Source organism: Lissotriton helveticus, chromosome 1_1 (assembly GCF_964261635.1).
Source record: "Lissotriton helveticus chromosome 1_1, aLisHel1.1, whole genome shotgun sequence".
NCBI lineage: Eukaryota > Metazoa > Chordata > Amphibia > Caudata > Salamandridae > Lissotriton > Lissotriton helveticus.
In genome coordinates, this window is record NC_136057.1 from 1,875,120,873 (window position 1) to 1,875,146,700 (window position 25,828).

Below are 25,828 nucleotides of genomic sequence, written 5' to 3' on the forward strand. Positions count from 1 at the left end.
ATGCTGTTTTTACATGTTTTTTTTTTCTCTATGGCATTTCTCCGGTTTCTTGTCTTCTAGATTTCCAGCTATTAAATTGCAGAGTGAATAGTACTGAAATGATGCAATATGTTACAAGAAATATGAACATTATGTAAACTGGTGATATCTATATTAGTATGTCTCTAGGTTGTGTTGATGTGGAGTAGATACTAAAGTATTATGGGTGGGATTGTTGTGATGTTCATTAACCAATCAAGTTTTTTTTAAAGTATGTAAATGCGTACAGATTTGTTTATATTTTGTACAGGGGAAACATATTCTGATAATTTTTCTTGTTTTTATATATGCTTTCCCACCAGTGTTAAAAAGCAGGTAGTCCGCTAAACACGTGTTGGCTGTGAAAGATACGCAACTGGGACATTGGATGAATTAATGAAGAATAACTAATCATTACAATTTGTCCTGTGCTGTGACTTTTGATGAATCACTATTTATATAATATGGACTATGATTTGGATAACAAAGTTTGTTGCACATGGGCAGAAATGTAATCTATATCTCATTATCTTCTTAGTATTATTACATTTATATTAGTATAATAATTCATAATTTTTTTAATGATTATACGTACATTATTTAAAATTAAACAACCTCTCGCTCTCTCTCTCTCTCTCTCTCTCTCTATATATATATATATATATATATATATATATATATATATATACATATATATATATATATATATACATATATATATATATACACATATATATACACATATATGTGTATATATGTGTGTGTGTGTATATATATATATATATATTATAAGTCATACTTTTATTTAATTACCATTATTTCCTATGGGATTTAATTTTATGTTCCTTCCTCCATTATTTTCGAGAGGAGTGTACTGAAATACCTCTGAGTGGCCATCCGTGGTGCTGGATTTACTCCAAGATTGAGCTGGAGTATATTTACTACTGCTTTGAGAATTGCCAGATCCCACCTTTTACCCTGCTTTGAGACTTTGTTGGCATAGTAACTTTGTAAGTGTAGTTTGTGAATAGTAATGGCATTAATCCTTTCTTGGGTCGGCATTTGTCCTCCATAAACCACTCAATAGCCCTCCTTAAACACCTCCTTAAACCTCCCTAAGCCCCTCCAATTTAGATGTAAGCAGTCCTCATTTCCCTGCTGCTCCCCATCCTCCTACATTTACTACTAAAAGGTATTCTTATATGTGTGGCGCTCTCTGTGCCTAGGGTAGAGATCTCTGCATAGAAAAGATAGGCTAGGCAGAGGTCTCCACCTTTAGGTTTGTTAACTGCAATTTGTTTTACTTGAGTAGTATTACTGTAGTACTATTTCACAGACTACAAAGTGCAGTTTGTGAATAAGCCTCAACACATTTTAACATATGCCCTTTCCCCTAATGCTATACAACTTGCCACTATACCCTTGACCATATACCCCAAACCCTTAATTTCTAACTCTTAACTCCCTCACCTCTAACACCTTAGTAACTGAACCCAACACACTAACTCCTTAATCCTATTCTCCAAACCCCCAACTCATAGCACTATACCCTTAACCCAATTCTCCATACTGTTAACCACTAAACTCGAGTCCAGTGGTTCTTCCATAATCCTATACTCCAAAACCTTAACTCTTGGCCCTATACCATTACCCCAATCTTCATACTGTTAACCACTATGCTCTAGTCCATTGGATCTTAACCTATGGTCTAAGGACCTCTTGGGGTCCTCGAGGCCAGCTCAGGGGGTTTGCGACTGTGTTACAAAATTGAATTATTTTAAAATGAATACATTTAATAAAGAAGCAAAATTGAGAATGTGAAAACCTTTTCTACATTTGATTTTAATTAAACAAAATACATCAATATTTGAGCATTTGTTTGGTGTATACTTGTTTTATATTTTTGTGTATTGTTTTAAAGTTCAAATCATAGAAATTGCTTATACTGGGGGTCTCCAGCTTCCAATATTGACTTAGTGGGGGTCCCCGGATTCCAGTAATGATTTAGTTGGGGTCCACAGAACTCAAAATGTTAAGAGCCACTTCTCAATTCTCTTAATTTCAATCTCTTAAATGCATTCTCACTGTTTTTACTTCCATATATTTTGGAAATTAACTCTTTCCCTTTTCAAAGTATTTCTTTTTTAGAAGTAATAAAGTGGTATTTTTACACGTTATCATTCAAAGTTTTGAGGCAATACCAAAGAGACAACAGACTACGAGGCACCACAGGCCTGTCCAACATTTTACTGCCACTTCTTATCCCCCATCCAGTTGTTTGTGTCTGAAAATAGGTGTCATCAAATATCTCCCACCATTTAGAATATGGTAGTAACTACAGCCACCTTGTCTGCTGAATTACAGTAACAATAACTGAGATGCTGCTATAACATGCCACAGCTTTGACCGAGACCAGGTTATGTTCCCACCGTTTTCTAAAATCACTTCAGCCTTCATACTTAAGAAAAACCAAAGCAAGGACCTGATGGGCACTGTACAGCATCAAGGTAAGATGAACAAATCTCTTCATTGGCTCTCAGGCTGTGTCAGTTTCATATTGAAGTTAAAGGTGTAATGAGTGTGATGATATTGGAGCTACACTCACATGCCCGGATGCTTGCTTCATCGAAGGACACTTTATCCAACAGCATTAATGATGAGTCTCCCAGGTTAATTGCCTCAACGAAGAGGCACTGAACCAAATACCCATTTCTATTTCTTATATTCTACCTGTGTACTCAACCCAGATTTGTTTACTATTCATATGTACAGCAGTCTATTGATTTCTAACACACACTCACAAACACACTCCAGCTGTGCTGTTGTAGATGCTTTGCTGATGTTTGTGCAAAGCTTGCCCTGGTGCAATGCTGACATGTGTTTGCTACTGACATTAGACTAATGATGTTGGCTTTACTGAGAGATGGACATCATCTCTCACTTATCTACCTAAGCCCACCAAATCCTGTTACAAATCTTGAATATGCAGCACCACACCACGGTATCTCTTGTGAGATAACCAGTATATAGTCAAAATATCGAGTTAAAAATATAGAATTGCATTAATATCGAGTTAAGAATATAGAATGAACTAAATATCGAATGGACAGAATATAGAAAACAAAAATATCGAATGTAATGGACAAAATATCGAATGGACAGAATATAGACAACAAAAATATCGATTTTGAGGTATTTAATATCGATTTAAATAAATATAGAAAGTCAAAATATCGATGTTAAATATATCTATTTTTTAATAATGTCGTATTTTGTTAAGTTTTTTTATGTTAGTATATGTGTGAAAAGTGTATATTTATTTTATAATTTATTTTAAGTAATGATTTTTATGGTATTTAATTTTTGCGTAATTTAATTCTGTAACGGGTTGTGGGTTTATAGGGGAATAGGGTGGGAAGTAATTTAATTGTAATGAAATACATTTGAAAAATTATTTATTGGTATTTATCTTGAATTAATTGTTAATTATTTTTCAATCGCTAATTAATTAATTGTAAATTGGTAATTAATTTGTATTAATAGGTAATGATTTTTAATAAATATTTTTTATTTGAATTTTTACTTGACTAATTATTATATTATATTAAATTGGTACTTATTTTTAATGAATTTGTAATTGGTATTAATATATATATTTTTGTATTAATATATGAAGTATTTACTTTCCCTACTGTTGCAATCACTCGAGTGGGAATAGTAATTTTTACCTCTACGCTATCCAAAGTTTTCCCTACTGTTGCACTTTCTGGAGTGGGAATAGTAATTTTTACCCCTACGCTATCCAATGCTTTCCCTACTGTTGCACTCACTGGAGTGGGAATAGTAATTTTGACCCCTACGCTATCCAACGCTTTCCCTACTGTTACACTCACTGGAGTGCGAATAGTAATTCTTACCCCTACACTATCCAACTCTTTCTCTACTGTTACACTCACTGGAGTGCGAATAGTAATTCTTACCCCTACACTATCCAACTCTTTCTCTACTGTTGCACTCTCTGGAGTGGGAATAGTAATTTTTACCCCTACGCTATCCAACGCTTTCCCTACTGCTGCACTCTCTGGAGTTGGAATAGTAATTTTTACCCCTACGCTAGCCAACGGTTTCCCTACTGTTGCACTCACTGGAGTGGGAATAGTAATTTTTACCCTCCCACTATCCAACACCTTCCCTACTGTTGCACTCTCTGGAGTGGGAATAGTAATTTTTACCCCTAAGCTATCCAACGCTTTCCCTACTGTTGCACTCTCTGGAGTGGGAATAGTAATTTTTACCCCTACGCTATCCAACGCTTTCCCTACTGTTGCACTCCCTGGAGTGGCAATAGTAATTTTTACCCCTACGCTATCCAACGCTTTCCCTACTGTTGCACTCACTGGAGTGGGAATAGTAATTTTTACCCTCCCGGTATCCAACGCTTTCCTTACTGTTGCACTCTCTGGAGTGGGAATAGTAATGTTTACCCCTACGCTATCCAACGCTTTCCCTACTGGTGCACTCTCTGGAGTGGGAATAGTAATTTTTACTCCTACGCTATCCAACGCTTTCCCTCAGGGCCGGACTGGGAACCACAACCGGCCCTGGCAAAGTGCTCGGCTGACCCCCCCTCCCCACTCGGGGCGTCGGATGTGCCGCCGAGGTCTTTGCCGGGGCCGGTTTTCGGCTGATTTTGGTACAGGGCAGATTTTGTAGCTATGCTGCAAAAACTGCCCTGTAACAAAAACGGCCCCCAGGGGCCCAAAACCAGCCCCCACTGTGCGGCGCACCGGGGGATTGCTCGGTGCCCGCTATGGCCAGTCCGGTCCTGCTTTCCCTACTGTTGCACTCTCTGGAGTGGCAATAGTAATTTTTACCCCTACGCTATCCACTGGAGTGGGAATAGTAATTTTTACCCTCCCGCTATCCAACGCTTTCCCTACTGTTGCACTCTCTGGAGTGGGAATAGTAATGTTTAGCCCTACGCTATCCAACGCTTTCCCTACTGTTGCACTCTCTGGAGTGGGAATAGTAATTATTACCCTACCGCTATCCAACGCTTTCCCTACTGTTGCACTTTCTGGCGTGAGAATAGTAATTTTTACCTCTACGCTATCCAACGCTTTCCCTACTGTTGCACTCTATGGATTGGGAAGAGTAATTTTCACCCTCCCGCTATCCAACGCTTTCCCTACTGTTGCACTCACTGGAGTGGGAATAGTAATTTTTACCCTACGCTATCCAACGCTTTCCCTACTGTTGCACTCACTGGAGTGGTAATAGTAAATTTTACCCTTTCCGCTATCCTACGGAAAAAATATTGTATAATTTTTATTAATATTACGTTCATATATATATATGTATTAACAAATCAATTTGTATAGTTTTTTTTACTTACATGAATTATTTATTAATTTTAAGGTTATTTAAGTATTTTACGTAAGTATAAATTAATTATATTTATTATTTAATTAATTTTTAATTACTTTAAAGCATTAAAAAAATCGATATTTTGACTAACTATGGGGCCGATTAGGATTGCGGTGAATCCGCATCCTCCGGGCCGGCGGAAGCCACCGCCGGCCCGGAGGATGCGGATTCACCGCTGCGGTGCCTTCAAAGACCTCCCGCCAGATTAGGATGGCTGGGGGGTCATCGGCGGACGGGAAGACTGTCCGCCGCTTTTCCGCCGGGGTCTTCTTCCGACCGTGGCGGAAAAGCTCTAATATGGTGGCGGTGTCTATCAGACACCGCCAGCCATATTAAGATGCGTGTTCAGACATGCTTTTCCACTGCGGTTTTTCCGCCGTGGAAAAGCATGTGGTCCTTTGCATCTGGGGGCCTGCAGGGGCCCCCAGAATGAAGGGGAGGGGGTGGGGGGGGGTACCTATGGTACCCCCTGCAGTTGCATATGCACAAAGCGGCAGGCACCGCGCGGTGCCTGCCGCTTTGTGCATGTAACTGCAAAACATGCAGTTTTTAACCTTGCGGCGGGTGCTGCTTCAAGCAGCACACGGCGCAAGGTTAAAGATACGGGATGTGACCGCCAGGGTGGCGGTCACATCCTAATTGCACCGGAGGGTCCGCCGCTGCCCCTGCAGACGGTCCCTCCACCTCGGGGGTGGCGGACGGACGCAGGTCCGTCCGCCATCCTAATAGGCCCCTATATTTTTTACAACGATATTTTTGATTCGATATTTTTGTACTTACCTGTTTGGAGATAGGAATTCGATATTTTGGCATTCTATTTTTTTACTCGATATTATGGTAGTTCTATATTTTTGTCATCGATATTGTTTCAGTGATCCGAGATAACCGAAGTGCCCCTTTGCGCCCATTTATAACATTTGACAGGAGTAACTATACACTCGACATGTTCATCAAACTACTTTACCTTTGGCTGTTGTAAATGAGCTGTATTGAGCTAGAAAGTTATTGGCCACCAAGATTTTTGATGGCAGCTATTACAATATCTGCTTCTGTACAAGTGATCTAGACAGGGAAGAGGATGTTTAGGAAGGTACTATGTGAAAGGACTACTCACGTGTAAGTAGTATCCGGCTCCAGGCAGCGAACAATCAGGGAAATGGTGATAGACTGCTTGTCTGGCACGTGGGCAGGCATTGCACAAGGGGACTTGGCTCCAGAAATGATGTCATCAACAAAGCTGAGCACTGATTCTGATGAGGAGAGAGGAGAGTAAGACTCCAAGGAAGCATGTGAGGTCACAGGACCCAGAGGAGTGTGTGAAGAGGAAGCAACTCACCAAGTCATGTGATCCCAGACAAAGGCCCATGAATATGTGTAAGAGTATAGAGGACCCAAAGAAGTGCATAAGAATAGTGCGAATCAATTAAAGAATAGGAGTCGGAGGTGAGGTCAAACAGACACCACTGGCACACAAGAAAGCACAGAAAACTCACTAAAGGGTCATAACCCAGGGAAAATCCATTGAGGTCTGTACAGCCACTGAGAACTTGTTGACAAATAGGGAACCATGCATAAACTACTGATTGCGAGAGATCAGAGAGTACCCACAGAAACAAGTTAGACTAGTGAGAACCCACTGAAGTATGGGGGAACACAGAGAACCCACTGACTTGTATTTAACCACCCAGATGATATTGATCTGTTATAGACCAGTGACTTCCTGCTAGTAACACCACCTAGAACTCATTACCATATGAACACATAAAGAATACACTGAAATGTAGGAGACCACAGCGATCCCACTGAGGTGCGAACAAGCGAGAACCCACTGTAGTGGGTAAGAACATTGAATATGGTCATACTTGAAACTCCGTACTAATGTTCGATGACTTTGACCATGGGAACAAGCAACATTATTTAATGTATATGGGACTTGCAGTATGGAATGAGCTGTCACATCATGCCACTCTCCTAAACATGCATGTGAGACACAAGCCAGGTTTTTGCTCTGAAAAAGTCCTGGTTGTCGTTCGTCTCTGACCCACATGCTTGGCATACTTACCCGTTTCCACTTTGGAGTGATCCAGTCGGTCTGTGACCTTCTCCTGACTGATGAGGTAATCAACGATACGGACTCCGATTGGAGGCTCCATGTGCTCCCACTCCAGCACCACCAGAGTGCTACTGGGCTCTTGGTCCATAGAAAGCTGCAGTCTGAAAAGGAAACAGCTCACAGTCAGACCCCTTCCACTGGGCCGATATTATCTTAATTTAGTCTAGGTTCCTTGAGACATTACATGATCATGGGAGATCCAGTGATGACAAGTCCATTCTACTGGGTCTACCTAGAGGTAGCATCTTATCAAGGGAAGCGAGGTGACAGCAGGTTCCTTCCATTGGGTCACTGGAAGCATTCCCCCATTTAGGAAAATTACCTAGTCAGTCCCATACTATTGAGCCCCCAGCTATACATGGGAAAAATAATTATATCAGGTCCTTTATACGCGGTCCCAGATAAGTGCAAGAGGCATAACACCACGCCCTGTCAGCTGGGTCCTACGGTGTATCACCAGTTCAGAGGAAGAGAAGTGACTTAGGGGCATATTATCAAAGGGGGGGCGATAGGAAATTATCGCCGCTTTAGCGGCCGTTTTCGGCCGCTAAGCGGCGATAATTCTATTGCCCTATTAGCAAGTTGTTGCTAACAGCGACAGCTTGTAGGCGATAGAGAGCGGTTTGGGGCCCGCTTTGCATGTCAGCGATATTTATCCCTAATGACATGCAAAGTGGGCGTACCCAACCTTTTAACGACTGAAAACAACCGCTAACATCGCTATTGTCTATTACCAACACAGGCGTAGCGATGGATATATTCGCCCTAAGCGCAAAATATCTCCAAAAACTAACGCCTGCCCAGGCCAGTTCTTAGCCATTATATCCAATGGGAGGTGGATATAATGGCTAAGACCCTGTTAGCGATAATGTGTGAATATCGCTGTATTCTCAACGATATTCACGGATTTTGCCGCTATCGCCGGGAATTTTATGGCTTTTGAGATAAGCGTTGCTAATAGCACTTTATCTCAGCGATAAAATCAGGTGATGCGCAGCGATAAAAAAATTGCCGTTAAGCCTACTTAGCGATAATATGCCCCTTAATTTCCCTGTGATTACGTATCTGAAGATATCCTCTATACAAGTGGGTGGCAGTGGCAGCAACCCCCTTCCACTAGGACCCTAGAGATAAAAAAAATCTAAGAAATCAAAGTTACAGTTAACCCCTTCTACTGAGACCATGGCAGCATCACCAAGCCATCAGTAGTTGAATTGGCTGTTAGAGATATCATTTATTCAAAGGAATAGAAGTGAGTCTAAGACCCTTCCACTTGGCCGTATTGGAACCAAAACCAGCCCTGGTAAAAATGCTTAAACTAGCCCCACTCCCTTCATTTCCTCTCGCAATCTCTCTCTTTCTAAACATCCATTCTCTTTCCTTCTCTCCTTCTCTCTCTTCTTCCTCTCTCTACCTTGCCCCTAACTCTCTTTCTCTCTCTTTCTCTGATGGCTCCCCCTACCTTGCTGCAATTAACCTCGGGGATCCCGGGAAAGTGAGAGAGGCACCATGAGCTGCCCGAGACCTTCAAAACCGGCCTTCAAGGGCTTCCACCTCAACAGGATTTCATCAGGTATCAATTATTGTGATACTGTCATATAGCTACTGTATATCTTTATAATGCGTTAAGTTAGCATAGGCACATTACATGTTTAAATGCCATTTTTCCTTTTGCTGCTTCTGCACACGACACCTAATTGTTGATTTAGCTATCAACCTAGTAGTTCGTTGTGGTTTACACAAGAATAATATGTTATTACTCTGATATCAGCTTTGCTTAATAAACTATGTCTGTACAGAGAGTGCTGAAGCTTCAGGAATAACACGATACAGAATTGTTATGAGGTCTGATCTTCGCGCCTTCATAGACATAACATAAGTGCAGCTTCTGCCAACTTTGGGCTTTAGGCGGGTTTTATATTGCTTTGCTTGAAGCACAAACACACACTTGATGCTGTTTGCATGCAGAGAGAGCTGGTGTATGCTGATGTGATCTCTTCATTCTAGGATCCTGAGGTATGGGCGCGCCCTTTCAAAACCCAAAGAGACCTTCTTAGCTATTAATATAATATGTGTGTTAGGGAGGGTGAGACATAAGAGTGATTAACCCTTATTCATTGCAGCATGTTAGAATGCTGTCACCATTTGCTTTCTATGGACTAGTAACTATGCTTATAACTTTGCTTCTGATAATATGTCTCCTTGTATTATCTAAGATACTGCGCCTGAGAAGACGGCATTAGTAAATAAATATTTCAAATGTGCACGTGTCCTCATTTACTCCATGTTCTGGTTTGAAATGATTGTATAACTAAGGAGTGCTCATGTGTTCCACGTAACCTGAGGTATTGTAAGCTCATGTTCTGGTTTGTCTAAACATTGGGAGTTTGTTATGACCAATGAGACACTGTAGCTAGCTCGGTAAGGGGTTTGTTGGGTACTGAGGTGAGTTTTGGGTCACCCTAATTCGCTGAGGTTCCACTCCTCTGTGCACAGTTCTGTGGGAGAACAGAAACCCTGCTACATGGCGCCCATACGTTGGTGGACTTATATCATGACACTCGAGTAGTATATCGTTCAAACCTTAACCCCTTCACTGTCGTTTCCGGAAAACTGTGATGTCGGTGAAACCTACCTATTTTTTGAAATAGGTCTTTTCAAGCTTGAATCTTTCAAAAACGGTTTCTTTGAATTACTACCCAGTTGTGCTACAAAGTTTCCTTTGTTTTTTTCAGTAGTTCTGGTGCAATCATGGCGCAGGCTGTGGCCATTCCACAGCATAGTCGCATTGCGGTGCGCAACCATTTACAGGCTTACCAAGTCCCGTTAGATGGCTTGGCTGTGATTTTGGTGGTGTGTGCAGATCCGGCGTACCCTTTCGAACTATTTTATTCGTGGGTAACGTTTCCGGGAGTGGACGCAAATTCTGGTGTGTTCCACACGTACACACCCTCGCCTGTACCGGCTGAGTATACACCGTATAGGGCACTGGAAATACCTATTGATCATTGGCAGCATCGCGTTTGGTTTGATGGCGCCCTTCCCCACCCTTTGTCCGCTGCGAGGTTGGGTCCATTGTCCATTCCAGGCACAAATTGGCCTGCTTTGGGTGGATTCACCCCGCACCCGAATCACGGCGCTTGTCCCTTAGCGGATATTCGCAGACTACACGTTGTCTCGATTGCCGTGATTCGTGCATTAGTGCAATACATTGGTCGTCATCTCCCAGGAGGTCCTCCGGGGGGTCCGGCCGTTTAAACGGAACATGGCGGTTTAAGGCTTAATCCGATTATGGTCAGTTCGGTTTTTGGTAAGCGCCCAGATGATAAGGATGATTTCCCTTTCTGGCTTGCCGAGAAATTTGATCAACTGGAGGCTGTGTTTCCGAATTCTACTCCTGCTGATAAACATAGAATGTTGACGATTACTTTGCCTAAGGATTTAACTCCTGAACTCGTTGACTGTGAAAGTTGGGGGAAATCTTTTGCGGCCGTTTATACGAGGTGTTTTGGCACCCCGTCTATGTCCGTACTTCCTACGATCGTTAAGCGTGTTCAGGATGATCACGGACCGGAAGCAGCGGTTGAATTGGGTATGCGCCTGTGTGGTTCTTTTGAGATTGTTAGCGATCTCATACTCTCCAATATAAAGGGAGATGCAGTGAACTTTCAGGTGTCGAATGCTTTGGCTGCTCTGCCCGATGCCGATAAACCCAGACAGTTAGCGAAAATAGTGGTGGCCGCATATAAAACAATTGGCCGCACTAGTAAGGGTCTGAAATATTTTGCCGTCAAGGAGAAAAAACAACCGCAAGGACAGTCTGCTGCGGCAGATGTCCAGCCCAAGTCCAAAAAACAGAATTGGCCTCAAAAACAGAAACAGGGGAAGCAACAACAGCAGACACATGATTCTTATCCTGCGCCTCAAATTCCTGCGCCAACAGAAAAAGTTTATGACTTGCGCGATCGCGCGATGATTAAATCACCTGATCAATTTCAGGTTTCTGATCAACGCTCTCCTCGTTCCTTTCAGGACTCATCGGCCCCGAAGACCGGTGGCGGTGGAGGCGGTAGGGGACGTGGTGGCCAACAGGGACGTGGCCTGCCCCGCCAGACTGACGGCGCAGCGAAGCAGGAGGATTCTACGCCAAAGCGACCACAGTTTGCAAAAAAGAAAGTCGCAGCCTTAACAGCGCATCGATATGCCACAGATAGTGAGAACGCGGCTTCGGAATCTGACGTGGGCTCTGACCTTGCTGGACAGCGTGGCGGAGATTACCATAGTGAGAGAGGCGCTGCGTCCACTACTGAGGGTGACAGCGACTGATGTCTACGTTGTAATTGAAACAGCCGATACGAGACTTGCTCCCCCCGAAAGACTTTATGAAATTGTCCTGTTAATTGAAGGTGACATACAACGTACCATCAAAGGGGTATTTTGGGAAAATCTTTCTTCTACGTATGATATTTTGCTTTCGGAGGCTGACTGGCCCCCACCTTTTGTGCTCGCGGCGCCGCGAGGGGAGGAGGTAATCCTCCCCAGTTTCGCAAGAACTGTCTCGAAAGAGCATGCGCAGCATTTTGCAGAAGAGTGGGCTCGGGCTCTCGCACCGGCTCTGTACCGTAACCAATGTGGTTGGGATAAATTGTCCCCTTGCCACGAAATTCCCTTACGGTCTCAGCCGCAGCCTCAACCTCAATATCCCATTCGTCGGGAAGCAAAATCTTCCGTCGCGGAAATCCTTGAACAATTGGAATATCAAGGAGTTATTGAAACGTGTGTGTCACCGATGAATAATCCTCTTTTTACTGTGACCAAGCCTGACGGATCATATCGTTTGGTATTGGATTACCGGCATTTAAACTCGCATTGCCGTAACTGTGCAGTACAGAATACTCACGGCTCTGCCCTAGTGGATAGTCTAGTGCGTAAGCGTTTTAAAACAACGCTTGACATTTCCAACGGTTTCTATGCCCACCAATTGGATAGCTTTAGCTCCCAATGGACCAGTTTTACAAGCGCTGGAGTCCACAACAAAATTCCGGCGTCTCCCAATGGGCTATAAGAATAGTCCTGGTATTTTTACAGCACGCATAGTCTCTCTTTTAGAGAAGATAGACCCAGATGCTTGTTCGTATGTGGATGACATATATCTCACAGACGACGAAATTTGGGAGCATCTGTGTCGTGTGAATTCAATCATTTGTAACTTTGCAGACATGGGTTACAAATTGAACTTTGCTAAATCGCACATAGCTGAGTACACGGTGTTGTTCCTGGGCTATGAGCTCAACAATGAAGGTAGAGGTTTGGCACCTCACTTCTTGGAGAAATGCGCACAGTTGCGCGCTCCTACAACACTGAAGAAATTACAATCTTTACTGGTTTTTTTAAATTTCGGGAGGACATACATTCCGGAATATGCCCAGCGTATCAAGCCTTTGTATGCTTTGATACAACCAACTTTTTCAAAATCATGCTGGCTGCCTGAGCACTCGGCCGTCTTGCACTCATTGCAGGCTGATCTGTTCGCTTCTAAGTTCTTACTGACTCGTGATAACCGTACCAACCTGGTGATAAGGATCATTTCGGGGACGGTGGGTTTCACGTACCTCACTTTTAATGAAGGAGACACAGTACCTATTGCTTACAAGTCACACTTGTACACTTCGGCTGAGATGCGGTTTCCTACTGTGGAAAAGGTTTTAACAGCTGTACAGATGGCTATCCTTAAGGAACGAGCTCTGTCACAGGGGAAACGCATGTTGGTTGTAACACCATGTCCTCATTTGGAGGCAGTCACGAAAGCCAGTGTACCAAATTCAAAAGCTTTGCACCCTAGGTGGATTCAGTGGGCTGCGTCCTGGACGTCCACGGATGTCACGTTTATTTTTGACGCCTCGTTGCGGTCGCAAGAGTACTTGCAGTATGAGTTTGTTCATCCTGCTACTTGCAGTATGAGTTTGTTCATCCTGCTCCTCTAGCTATGAGACCTTTGGAGGACTTCCATTGCATCATTTACACTGATGGTTCGGCGCAGGTTGCGCATGGCTCTAAACATGCCTACGTTTCCGCATGCGCCATTGTGGTCGGTGCTATGTTGAACGATGAATTCATCTCCAGTGAAGTGCACACGTTGCCACTGGGAGATTGCACCGCACAATTGGCAGAGCTTCGTGCTCTCTTACTAGCGTTGGAGTACGCAGATCCTAGTGTTACTACTCTTATTGTAAGTGATTCTTTCTACTGTGTCCAGTCATACAATGAAAACTTGTTCTTTTGGATTCAGAATGACTTTCATGATTCCAAGGGTAGCACAGTAAAATATAAGATGATCTGGGTTCGAGTGGCGGAGCTTAAGGCTACGTTGCCGCTCGTTTTTGTAATTCATACTCTTGGCCACCAGCGTGTTGGAGTCCACGCTGTCGGTAACTCGCTTGCTGATGAAGCAGCGAAATCAGCAGTGTCTACATACTTAGTTGCAGCAGTTACACGGTCCAAAAGTAAGATTGATAGTGACATCTTGGCGGCTGTTGCTGCCACTGAGAAGGGAGGTAAACATCCTACGGGGTTCCCTTCGAAGTACACATACCACTTAAGTCCCGAAAAGGTTCCTTTTGTGAAAATTCCTGATGTTGGAGAACGTTTGATTCCCAACTCGGATCGCAGGGCTGACTTGATTACAGCGGCTCATGAAGGTGTGACGTCTGCGCATAAACAGATGCGTGATTATGTCCTTCTTTGTGACATTTGTCAGCAGATTAAACCTTCGACTGCTGCGCGTCCGCCACAGACACAGTTGTACATTTCTAATAAACCACTAGGTTGTGTTTATTTAGATCACTGCGGTCCTTTTTCCTCTGATACTGCGTATAAGTACATCTTAGTAGCAGTTGATTCATGCACACGCTTTGTGTGGGTCTGACCCCATCGCAGCGCTGATTCACGGACTGTCATTAAAGATTTGCGCATCTTTGTAGGGATTTTTGCCTGTGGTACCTTCCATTCGGATCAGGGTCCGGCTTTCGCCTCTAAGGCGTATAAGGATGCCATGACTTCGTTGGGGGTTCAAGTCAAGTTTTCGTCTCCCTACAGACCTGAGGGTGATAGTGTAGTTGAGCGAATGAACCGTGCTTTAAAGCAATCTTTGACAGCTCGAGTTATAGGCACTGGCAGAAACTGGCTAGCCCACCTCTATGGCGTGCAGCGTGCTCTTAATAATCTCCCTAGAAGGTCTCTGGGTGGGCGGACCACGTACGAAATGCTCTTTGGCATCAAGATGTTCGTCCCTGACCTTGACGGTCTAGACTGCGTGGCTCGCGCCACAACCTTTGAAGTAGATGAACATTGTGCTGTTTTACAGAATCTGCAAAAGACCAGAGACAGTCTTGCAAAGGAACATTTGCCCTCCACGTCGGATGTTGCGTTGCAGATCCCGGTAGTCGGCTGGCTACCCCAAGTTGGAGAACTGGTTCGAGAGAAGATCGATAACAAGAAAGAATTTGGTCCTTCCTATCGTGCTCCGGTTCCAGTACTTGGAGTGAAGGGCACAAGAACAATCATTTTACCACCACTTCCTGGTCGTAAGGAAAACAGGTTTATCTCGATTGACAATGTCAAGATACACAGAGTGGCCGATTCTTCTTAGCATGACACCGGCTGTTTCCTGTCCTTCCATTGTGAGAAATTCAGTTTTGCCCACTGCTTCTGATGATGTTACTGAAATGGCAATCGAGTTGCCAGCTACTTCCAGTCCTTTATTAAGTACTTTGCCCGGTACGGACCTTGCTGAAATAGACTATACTTACCCCACTGACTTGTCCATGCCTGACCTGCAAGCCCGTTTGGCCACAGAATCCAGATTTTCATTTGACACTGTTTCCAATGCATCGAAGAAACCCTCAGGTGTTGCGGTTTATGTCAGCTTATTTAAAAAACATTTTTTAATTCCCCCTTGGACATATATTTGGCCGGTGCTATTTTCTATTTACCTTTTTATGTCAATTGGGTTTGTATTTTATTTTTTCAGACTTATGAATGGACACTATGTCGAAGAAAGAACATGCATTTGACATCTAAATGGAACTTTGGCCCCCTTTTCCTCATCGCATTCTGCACACAGATTGAAAAGAGACTTGACGTTTGTTAACATCACTGCTTGGCCTGTCCTTGATGGGATAGTGTGGGATGCCGTTAGGTTTCAAATTCATGGCCCTACCGAGGTTGTTAATGTCCCTAATGTACTTAGAGTTAATATGGGGGATGTGGTGAAACAAAACATACGTTCTGATGATTGGGATGTTCAGGCCGTAGAGTCTTTGTTTTCTGATTTGAAATACTATGCTGCCTTTGATGCTGAGGATTTATACTTAGAATCTGCTAATTTTGGTGATTTGTTTTGCTTTCAACATTTTGGCAATCACTTCTTACACAAAACGGCTTCCAGAAGGAATACTGTAAATTATACACAATGGGAGCATTGCCCAGCGCCTAAACAAGGCAGTTCGAGTACTTTTTTTTAAAAGTACACTTATTTTACTGACTTCAATCAGTCAAATCCCGAGTCGTTTTATTTCAAAATGACACAGAGGCCTATGTCCAAGGTTAGACTTACCGACTCCAAATTATTGTACTCGAAGTCCTTTATTGATCAGCTGGCTATTGGCGGCTATGAATTATGGAAGGAAACTATTGACTTAAAATCTGTTTGGGGTTCAAAAAACTGGCAGGTACAAGGCTCAGAGGCTTTGCACCGCGCTTGTCTCATCCCGAATCATATGTTGTTTTTGAATTCTTCTATTTCACAGACAACATGCTTTGGATTGGCTACTTCTAAGAAATTAAATACTCCGACCATACCTGAGTTAGAGGAATATTCGGGCTGGAGTAATTATACTCAGTTTTCGATTAGGGAATTGCAAACCCTATTGTTGAATTCCTCCTTTAACATATCCAGTATGGATCCAAAAGGTTGGCTGGTGTGACACAGAAGTGCAGATTCATGCCAGCAACGGTTTCTGGGTTTATCTGATGGCTTTACACAGGCCAGACCTGATCCTCGTTTTGAATCCGAGCATTCTGTCACAACTTACTCTGTAGGCAAATTGTGTCAAAATTGGCTGAAACATTCAACATTGTCTGCGGTTAAGTTACATCTTGAAAAGCTAAATGATGATGTAGAATTAAATGATTTCATAAAGGGCACAGCTAGTGGAAGATCAAAGAGATGGATATATGCTGTTTACAATGAAATCTGGAAGACATCACAGATTGAGGCTGCGACACGCCTTAGAGCTATAGATCAAGCAAATCTGGAAAAAGTGCTTGCTGTGGTTGATAATAGTATTAACATGCTTTCTTCCCGCATTTACACTTTAGATAATATTGTGTCATCTGTTGTAGATATTGTGCATGATGAGGTGTCTGTGTTATACCATAGTCAGAATCAATTACGTTCTATCATGCAATTTGCGTGGACCCTTCAAACGTTGAAAGCTGGCAAGGTGCCATGGACCTACATGAACGTTTCTTCTCTCTTTGCCCCTTTTAATTTGACTGACAAACAGCGCTTGCTTTCCATGCGAGATGCTTCGTTTTCTATGTTACATATTGAGAGATTGGAGTCCTTGCCTTTTTCTGTGGCAGAGGCCAACGATGCAACGTGGCTAATCCACGGTTTGATAACCTTACCTTTTGCATTGTATAAGTTTACGAATTGTATGAAATATGTTGCCATAGGTCGCTATGAACCCTTGGGTGGCGCGTTTCTCCATGAAGTCTGGTCCCTCCCTTTCACTTATAGATGTTTGAAAGACGGACTGGAGGTTTATCTGAATGGGGAGGAGTGTACAGAAACGCCTGACCATTCGCTAATGTGTAGGCATATACAATTGCACGGTTCTTGTAACCAGGACCGGCCTAACTTAGCCTGTGTTTTGAAAGGGACTCCGGTTCCTGCGATCGCCCCTACTTTTACCCTGTTGGGAAACGGAAGTTATTTACTTTTAAATAATGAAGATTGTTGCGGGTTAATTAAAGGTGTAGCTTATGTGGTAACCGTAACTAAGCGTGTAGTTTGCTGCAGAAATGTCCTGTACCCACCCACGCATGAAAATAGGGCTGTTTCCATCTGGCCGCGCATCCCAACCTTGAAAGCAGAATTCAGCGGCATGAGCAGAATAAGGGCTCTATTGTCCCAGAAAGAAGTGGCCTTGAGTTCGGCTAGGGAGACTTTCGTTCTTCACATAGCTAACACCCGGACTGAGGTTCAGGCCCTTTTAAATACTGATTTACCGTTTCATTTCAGCGAGATGGTACATTCTATCTTTAACGCGTCCTCCACATTTGGCCTGGCGCATTTTTTTAAATCTGTTAGCAGTGGTCTTGTAACTTCATTTGAAAAAATCTTTGGAGTGATCCCTGCTTTCTTTCATTCCATTATTTCGAGTTTGTTTGGTGGATTCCCGGTTATCCTGGCGCTGTTTCGCAACCGGATGCTTGAATATTATGGCACGCTGCCGCTTGCGAATTTAAGCACGGCATATGGATTATCATTTCGGTTTTCCTACTTCACCTGTGCCCAGCCTGTGTTTCATTGCCTAAGCTGTGATTTTGACTGGGCCATTGATTTGTGTCTCTGCGGACCGGTTTCTCCTGAAGTCGACTTTAATCAGCTGATGAGTCCCATCGTTACTCACGAGTTGGTTTGCACTGGCGACAGGATTATGGCCTTAGCAGCGATGCATGGACTACTGGGTCCTTGGAATATACTTACAGCAGCGCAAGATTTCTTGGCACTTAGCTTTCTTGAAACCCACCAAGTTGTCCTCTGATGGTAATAGAGGCTCCAGTATTGGGAGAACACGTTTGTTCTTTTCCCCTTTTGAATTGGATGGCTGAACTGTTTTCGGATGAAGACGGTGATTTCCTGTTGGAGGCTGTTGCTGCATACTTTGCATACTCGGTCTTGCCTTGAAGAACCTTATTGATTTTTGATGTTGCTCCACTTTTTTGCATTTTTTCGCCTCCCAGTCCTATTGGCTTGAGTGCTGTGGAATTCTGAAATTGTACTTTTTATATTTTGATTTGGTTACTGCAGTTTTTTATACTTATAAGGTTGTTCATGGTTCTTGAACTCTGCTTTCATGAAGTTGCCCTTATCTTATCTTATCTTATCCGTCCTCGGATCATGGGGGGGTGTCATATAGCTACTGTATATCTTTATAATGTGTTAAGTTAGCATAGGCACATTACATGTTTAAACGCCATTTTTCCTTTTGCTGCTTCTGCACACGACACCTAATTGTTGATTTAGCTTTCAACCTAGTAGTTCGTTGTGGTTTACACAAGAATAATATGTTATTACTCTGATATCAGCTTTGCTTAATAAACTATGTCTGTACAGAGAGTGCTGAAGCTTCAGGAATAACACGATACAGAATTGTTATGAGGTCTGATCTTCGCGCCTTCATAGACATAACATAAGTGCAGCTTCTGCCAGCTTTGGGCTTTAGGCGGGTTTTATATTGCTTTGCTTGAAGCACAAACACACACTTGATGCTGTTCGCATGCAGAGAGAGCTGGTGTATGCTGATGTGACCTCTTCATTCTAGGATCCTGAGGTATGGGCCCGCCCTTTCAAAACCCAAAGAGACCTTCTTAGCTATTAATATAATATGTGTGTTAGGGAGGGTGAGACATAAGAGTGATTAACCCTTATTCATTGCAGCATGTTAGAATGCTGTCACCATTTGCTTTCTATGGACTAGTAACTATGCTTATAACTTTGCTTCTGATAATATGTCTCCTTGTATTATCTAAGATACTGCGCCTGAGAAGACGGCATTAGTAAATAAATATTTCAAATGTGCACGTGTCCTCATTTATTCCATGTTCTGGTTTGAAATGATTGTATAACTAAGGAGTGCTCATGTGTTCCACGTAACCTGAGGTATTGTAAGCTCATGTTCTGGTTTGTCTAAACATTGGGAGTTTGTTATGACCAATGAGACACTGTAGCTAGCTCGGTAAGGGGTTTGTTGGGTACTGAGGTGAGTTTTGGGTCACCCTAATTCGCTGAGGTTCCACTCCTCTGTGCACAGTTCTGTGGGAGAACAGAAACCCTGCTACAATACCCCATGGGAAATACCTGCTGGATGGCTCCTTTCTTCTCCAATGTCCATCATTATGACTTCTTGTATTAACCTAGCATCTCAAACACTTGCTATTCTGACCAACAGGAACGATGAAACACATTGGATGGGCTGACAATTTGTATACAGGGCTGGACTGGCCGTAGCGGGCACCGGGCATTTTCCCAGTGGACTGGAAGGGTGGGGGGGGCTGTTTTTGACCCCCCGGGTGGGTGGTTTTGTCACAGAGGGATGGTTTTGCAGAAGTGCTGCAATACCAGAACCCTGTAACAAAAGCGGCAGCAGTTGGCAGCTTGACACTAGCACCCCCCCTCCCCCTGGCTGACCCTTTGCTTCCGAGTAGCACCAGCTCCCCCCCTCCCTCTCCCAAGCAGCAGGTCGAGCAGAATTGCCAGGGCTGGTTTCTGTTCCCAGCCTGGCCATGTTTGTATGCTATATGTTGCAAAAAAGAATTAGACATAAAAGGATTGCACAATTCTTCACATGAATTGGTATTTTGGATACATTAATGGACTGAACGTTGGAATACCTTGTGACCACCACTGCCAGAACAGGGAAACTTGTATTTATATTGGATGAAGTGATTGCGGACTGTGCATATGTTTGAGTGCTTCTCTCCTATTTGTGTTTATCTACTTTGTGTAAGGTTTGAGGTTTTGTGGCAGTAGGACCTCGGAAGTGAGCACCGAAGTTGGTTTACCTATTAGATTTAGGGCTGTGTGGTGGTAAAGGACCATGACTGCCTTTTTTGTTGTTCATTGGTCGCTTATTAATGCTTTGCTACAATGAAATTGGGGGTGATCTCATGGGTATTTGTTAATGTCAGAAGGTAAATAATAAGCATACATTAAAAATGGAGGACAAGTGAAAAAGAAGGAAGAAGAGGGCTAATAAGAATGGAAGACAGAGGTGGAAAAGACGACAGACTGCACAACAAAAATGTGAACCAAGAGAGGAAAACATTAATTGGAGGAAGATAGAAGAAACACATGATAAGGATTTTAAAGTAAGAACAAATAGATAGCACAATGTTGTCAAAAGAAAAGAAAATGTTAGGAAAAAGATGATTTAAAAGGCTTGCTTTGTGCTGAATTTGTCATTCTGGTGAATTTTTAGGGCCCAGCTGGCCAGCGACTGGCAAGCTAGGGGGGTGCTTTCTGAGCTGGACAAACTCGCCATTCAGCGGTGGGGCTGCACTTCCCTTTAAAGTGCATGTCAATGTGAGAGCAGCAGCTCCTGGAAAGTGCTGGAAATGAAGCCTCCGAATAAAACTATTTCACTCGGCTGCTGAAAACAAAGGGCCAGATTCACAAAAGTAATCTGAGACAAAATCCTAACTTAAAGACTTTCGGTATTCACAAAGGGTATTTAGGAGTTTGTAAAGTTAGGATTTTGTCTCAGATTACTTTTGAGAATCAGTCCCAGAGACTGCAGCCCATGTAGTGATTAATAGTCATAGACCACGTATATATTTTTGTTATCCTTTTGTAAGGTTTATAGGCTTCAACAGTGGCAGCTCCTTCGCTAAGGTAGAGGAGTATCACCCCACTGCTTTTAGCACTGCAAAGAAGGACAAATAAAATTATAATAATAACTTGACGCCATTATCATTGTATTTGTTCCTTCTGCTTGGCAGCTTTGTGGGCGCAGCTGCTCTGATCTCAGAGCAGGGAGAAGGAGTGGTGGACACTCTGCAAGGTGCGCAATGACTGTTTAGCTCTCACAGGCCGGCCAAACAGTATTGCTCACTTTGCATGTTCTCTACCCAGGCTGCATTATAGCCTGGCGGAGAACATGCCCAGGCCCCTGGCCCTGGATGAGCGCCGAACCATGGTGCTCAGACCAATCACAATGCTGCATTGTTGCGTTGTGATTGGCTATTGGGAGCTTTGGAGTCCGGGAGCTTCCTGCTTGCACAGACCCCACGAAGAGAACGGAAGAGAGGGGGCGGCACCGGCCTGCTTGCCAGTGGTAGGTACGTATTTATACTTTTTTTAACCCTCCCCTCTTGACCCCCTCTCCCCGCCTCACTGCTGCTTCTTGGGAGCAGCCGCTGCTGCCTGCTTTAGAATGAGCACTACAGTTATTCCTTTCTAAAATACTTAAATAAAACAACAGTAATAATAATAATAATGATAATGTCAAAATAACAATAAGAATTCAAATAATGATAATAATAATAATAAGAACAATAATAACAACATTATTAACACTAATAGTAACAATAATAATAATAATAATAATTTATTAGTAGTAGTAGTAGATTGGTATTTATGAATAGTATATCACTATTGGTACTAATATTATTATTATTTTTTATTATTAATAACATCAATTATATTTTAGCAGACTAAAGTTTTTCATGGGAACCTGCAGCAGGTATGTTTAATATCCAACCAATGCTATTATGAGAGGCAGACTTTGTCACAGATTTAGGGCCTCATTTAGGCTCTCGTGGACTGCTGCTGGTCTGCCGGATTAGTGGAGTGACCGTCCGCCCTATTTAGCAATACCCACCTACTATGGAGGCTCCCTTTATATCACTTTATATACTTACTCTTTTGTTCACTGAAACATACTCCAAAAGAAAGTGTTTGTGTTCTCAGAACATAAAATAAATGGCCTGGCACGTAGGGAGATTTTTGCATTTTACCTGCCAATGTCGGCCACGCCTCCCCCATGGGCAGGAAAAATGAGTGATGGCAAAATAAGGGATGACCATCACTGTGATCAGACAGATGCTTAGTGGACAGGCCACCAGGTCAAAGGTTTACACCAACAGATTCAGCAGAGGTTCCTCCAAAATAAACCTGGTTCTTCCTCTGATGCTAAATTGAGTGGGTTTTGCAGTTTGGGAGAACTTTGGGGCATATTACCAAGGGCCATTATCGCTGCATTAGCGGGACTTTTTCCCGCTAATGCGGCGATAATTTTATCACCCTATTACCAAGCTGTCGCTAACACCAGTTAGCGACAGCTTGTAGGCGATAGCGGGCATTTAGGGGCCCACTTTGCATGTCAGCGATAATTATCGCTAATGACATGCAAAGTGGGCGTGCCTAAATGTCAGCGACTGAAAACAGTCGCTGCAAACGCTATCGCCTATGATCAACACAGGCGTTGTTTTGGAAATATTCGCGCTAAGTGTGAATATCTCCAAAAGCTAACGCCTGCCCTGACCAGTTCTTAGCCATGTTATCCAATGAGAGGTGGATAACATGGCTAAGAGCATTGTCACGGTAATGCGTGAATATCGCTGTATTGACAGCGATATTCACGCATATATCGCTGTATTGACAGCGATATTCACGCATTTCGCCTGTTTTTTATCGCTCCTGAGATAAAGCTTGCTAATAGCAAGGTATCTCAGCGATAAAAACAGGTGAAGGGCGGCGATAGAAATATTCCCGCTAAGCCAACACAGCGATAATTATCGCTAGTTGTTGGTAATATGCCCCTTTGAGCGGTGGTCACTCCACCAAACTCTAAATGAGGCTCTTAGTCAATCACATGAGATGCAGACAGTATTCTGAGTCGTGCTCTTTTTGTGTTGATCACTGTTTGGACACAACTTTTATATTGACAGAAAGCAGGTGTGTCTCAGCAAGTATGCACTAGTTCAGCTTTGATTACATAGATTGTGTGCCAAAGTGTGCGCTGTCTCAGTTCTTCATGCAGTACATTTGCAAATGTTTGAGTCTACCCAAAACCAGAGTGTAAGCATGGGCATTGATTCACCAAAATGCCTGGGCTAGCGGAAGTGACATCACAAACCTTTGACCTTAATAGTATCACAAGAAGTGACATCATGATCCTTGACCCTGATTTTTCACCAGGAATGCATGTCACATGACTCTAACATCACAATTGACATTGGTGAAGTTACGTAGTACTACATAATTAGTATAACAACATAACACAGAAAAATTTATATTTTAGATACCACTTATATTATGGTGCTGACTTGATCGGTGTAGTGAGTGCCTGAATTGAGTTAGACCTCTTATAGGGGATATCTCCCCCAGAGAAACATTTGAAACAAATTGGGTGATATAAAGCATTTTAAAGAAAACGTTTCACAAACATTTTTGAAAATGCCATAGGTGCTGAAGGGGCACCCATTAAGGGGTCGATTCCGATCCCGTAAAAAGCGCTCCGAATCGTCGTACGGAGCATTTTTTTCCGTACGAATCGTACCCGTAACCGTCCCCGTACGAACGACGTAGTACGATCCACACCCGATGCAGCTATCCGTACGAATCGTACCAGGGACCGTATGAATGAAATTCCCGTACGGATCGCCCTCGGAAGCCGCTGTACACGACGTTTATACGGTTCGCGGCTGCTTTTTACGACCCGGCAAGTACGATCCATGTTGTGTACGCTCCGTACGACCCTTTTTCTACGGGAGCTGGAAACTGTCATACAGTCAGAGTTCGCCCCGAAACATGTACGGAACGCCCCCCCCCCCCGGGTACGGCACGTACCCCCCATGATCGCAGGGGTACGGCGCGTACCCCCCATGATCGCGATCATGGGGTGTACGCGCCGTACGGTTTGTAGGTGATCGTGCGCTTTACCTGACGTGGACCGTACGAATCGCGCCCGGGTAGCCCGATCGGGAAACGTAATCGTCCGGTCGTAAGGCGTCCGTACGAGTCGTACGGATACGGCTCCGGATGCGAGTCGTACGGATGGAGATTTTTAACGGATCGGAATCGACGCCTAAATGTTCAAATCCATTCATGGTGTGTTTGCTAATCTAGTGAAACCGGACATTCCCCAGTAGTTGACCTCATTTTTTTTAATGTACTATGTAGTGCCCCTATACGTCAACAATCTCCTCAATTTTACCAGAGATAGCATTGATAACAAGTATTCCCATAAGCCATGGATGCCCCCTGGTACCAAAAGCGACATAAGATATGACAGTCCCAGAATTTTGCAATGTAAGCAGTCTATATACTATAGCTGGCCCTTATGTAAAAAATTACTTTAGTGTGTCATTTGATCATGATTGCCACCCTCCTATATGCCAGGTTGTCCACCTTTATGCTAAGAATTATGTCCAGTACACTAGCGCCAGCAGTTTGCCACTGGAGTCCACATGCCAGTAATTTCCTCAAGTATGCCATTATTTTTCCATGAGTGCTCTATACGCCACATATTACCTCTAGTATGCCAAAACCACTATTTTACCATTGGTGCCCTTTACTACCAGAGCACCAGTGCCAGTATTTTGCCACAGGTGCCTGGCATGGTAAGAATTACCTCAAGTACGGCAGCCCCAGTTTTTTGTCCTGGGCCTCTCTAAACGGAAATAATTACATACAGTATGCCAGGGCCAATGACAAACTTGTAACCATCCCATCTCATTCTCTCCCTCACTCACTCACACTCACTCATTCCTTTTCACTCATATGCTCACTCACAATATTACACCCGCTTACACTCATTGTTATGCATTCTCACTGCTTTTATTCACTCAATCTCACTTGCTCATGCTCACTCACACTTACTGACACTCAATCTCATACAATGTCACTCACAATCTGTCACTGACTCTCTCATCCACTTTTCCTTACACACACATGGTTACACATACAGACACACATGCTCACCCAAACTTGTTCTCTAGCCCACAAGCACACACACAACACACATTTTAAGCCATTGTTAATTGCCACAGCTGCTACCAAAGGTCCTGATCCAGCTAAGCGTGCTACATTTCTTATTAGTAGTGCATTATTCACTATTAGTCTAATAAGAAAAAGGCAGAAAATAAGGAATCCGGGTCGCCCCTGTGTTCTTGGTACTGAATTAGCCACCCCTGGAACCAGGGGTTGCAAAGGCAGTACCAGGGGTCGCAAGGGGCAAGCCTGGGGTCGCAGCTGCAACCCTGGTAACCCCTAAATGACGCCCTTACGTGTAAATACTCAATATGTGCTTATCGATGAAGCTATGGCAGGCCAGCCCTGTTCACACTGGCTGTGTGCCTCAGCATACACTGGTACAGTACCACATACATCATGTGCACAGTCATTGAACATTCACACACTGTCGGGCGTGGTCTGCTGCGCAGTGGAATGGCCGCTCTTTGAGTGCACTCTGCCGGCAG

The 25,828-nt window shown here is 43.4% G+C and overlaps 1 protein-coding gene across 1 annotated transcript in view; it reads right to left on the reverse strand.

The window, feature by feature from the left end:
* The window catches only part of ASTN1 (astrotactin 1), a 751,257-nt gene that overhangs the window by 23,643 nt on the left and 701,786 nt on the right, over positions 1-25,828 (reverse strand). The window contains exons 19-20 of the mRNA XM_078659225.1: positions 7,508-7,659; positions 6,560-6,695 (exon numbers count right to left, since the gene is read on the reverse strand). Of these exons, the coding sequence (XP_078515351.1) occupies positions 6,560-6,695; positions 7,508-7,659 (288 nt within the window). The remainder of the gene's footprint in view (positions 1-6,559; positions 6,696-7,507; positions 7,660-25,828) is intronic.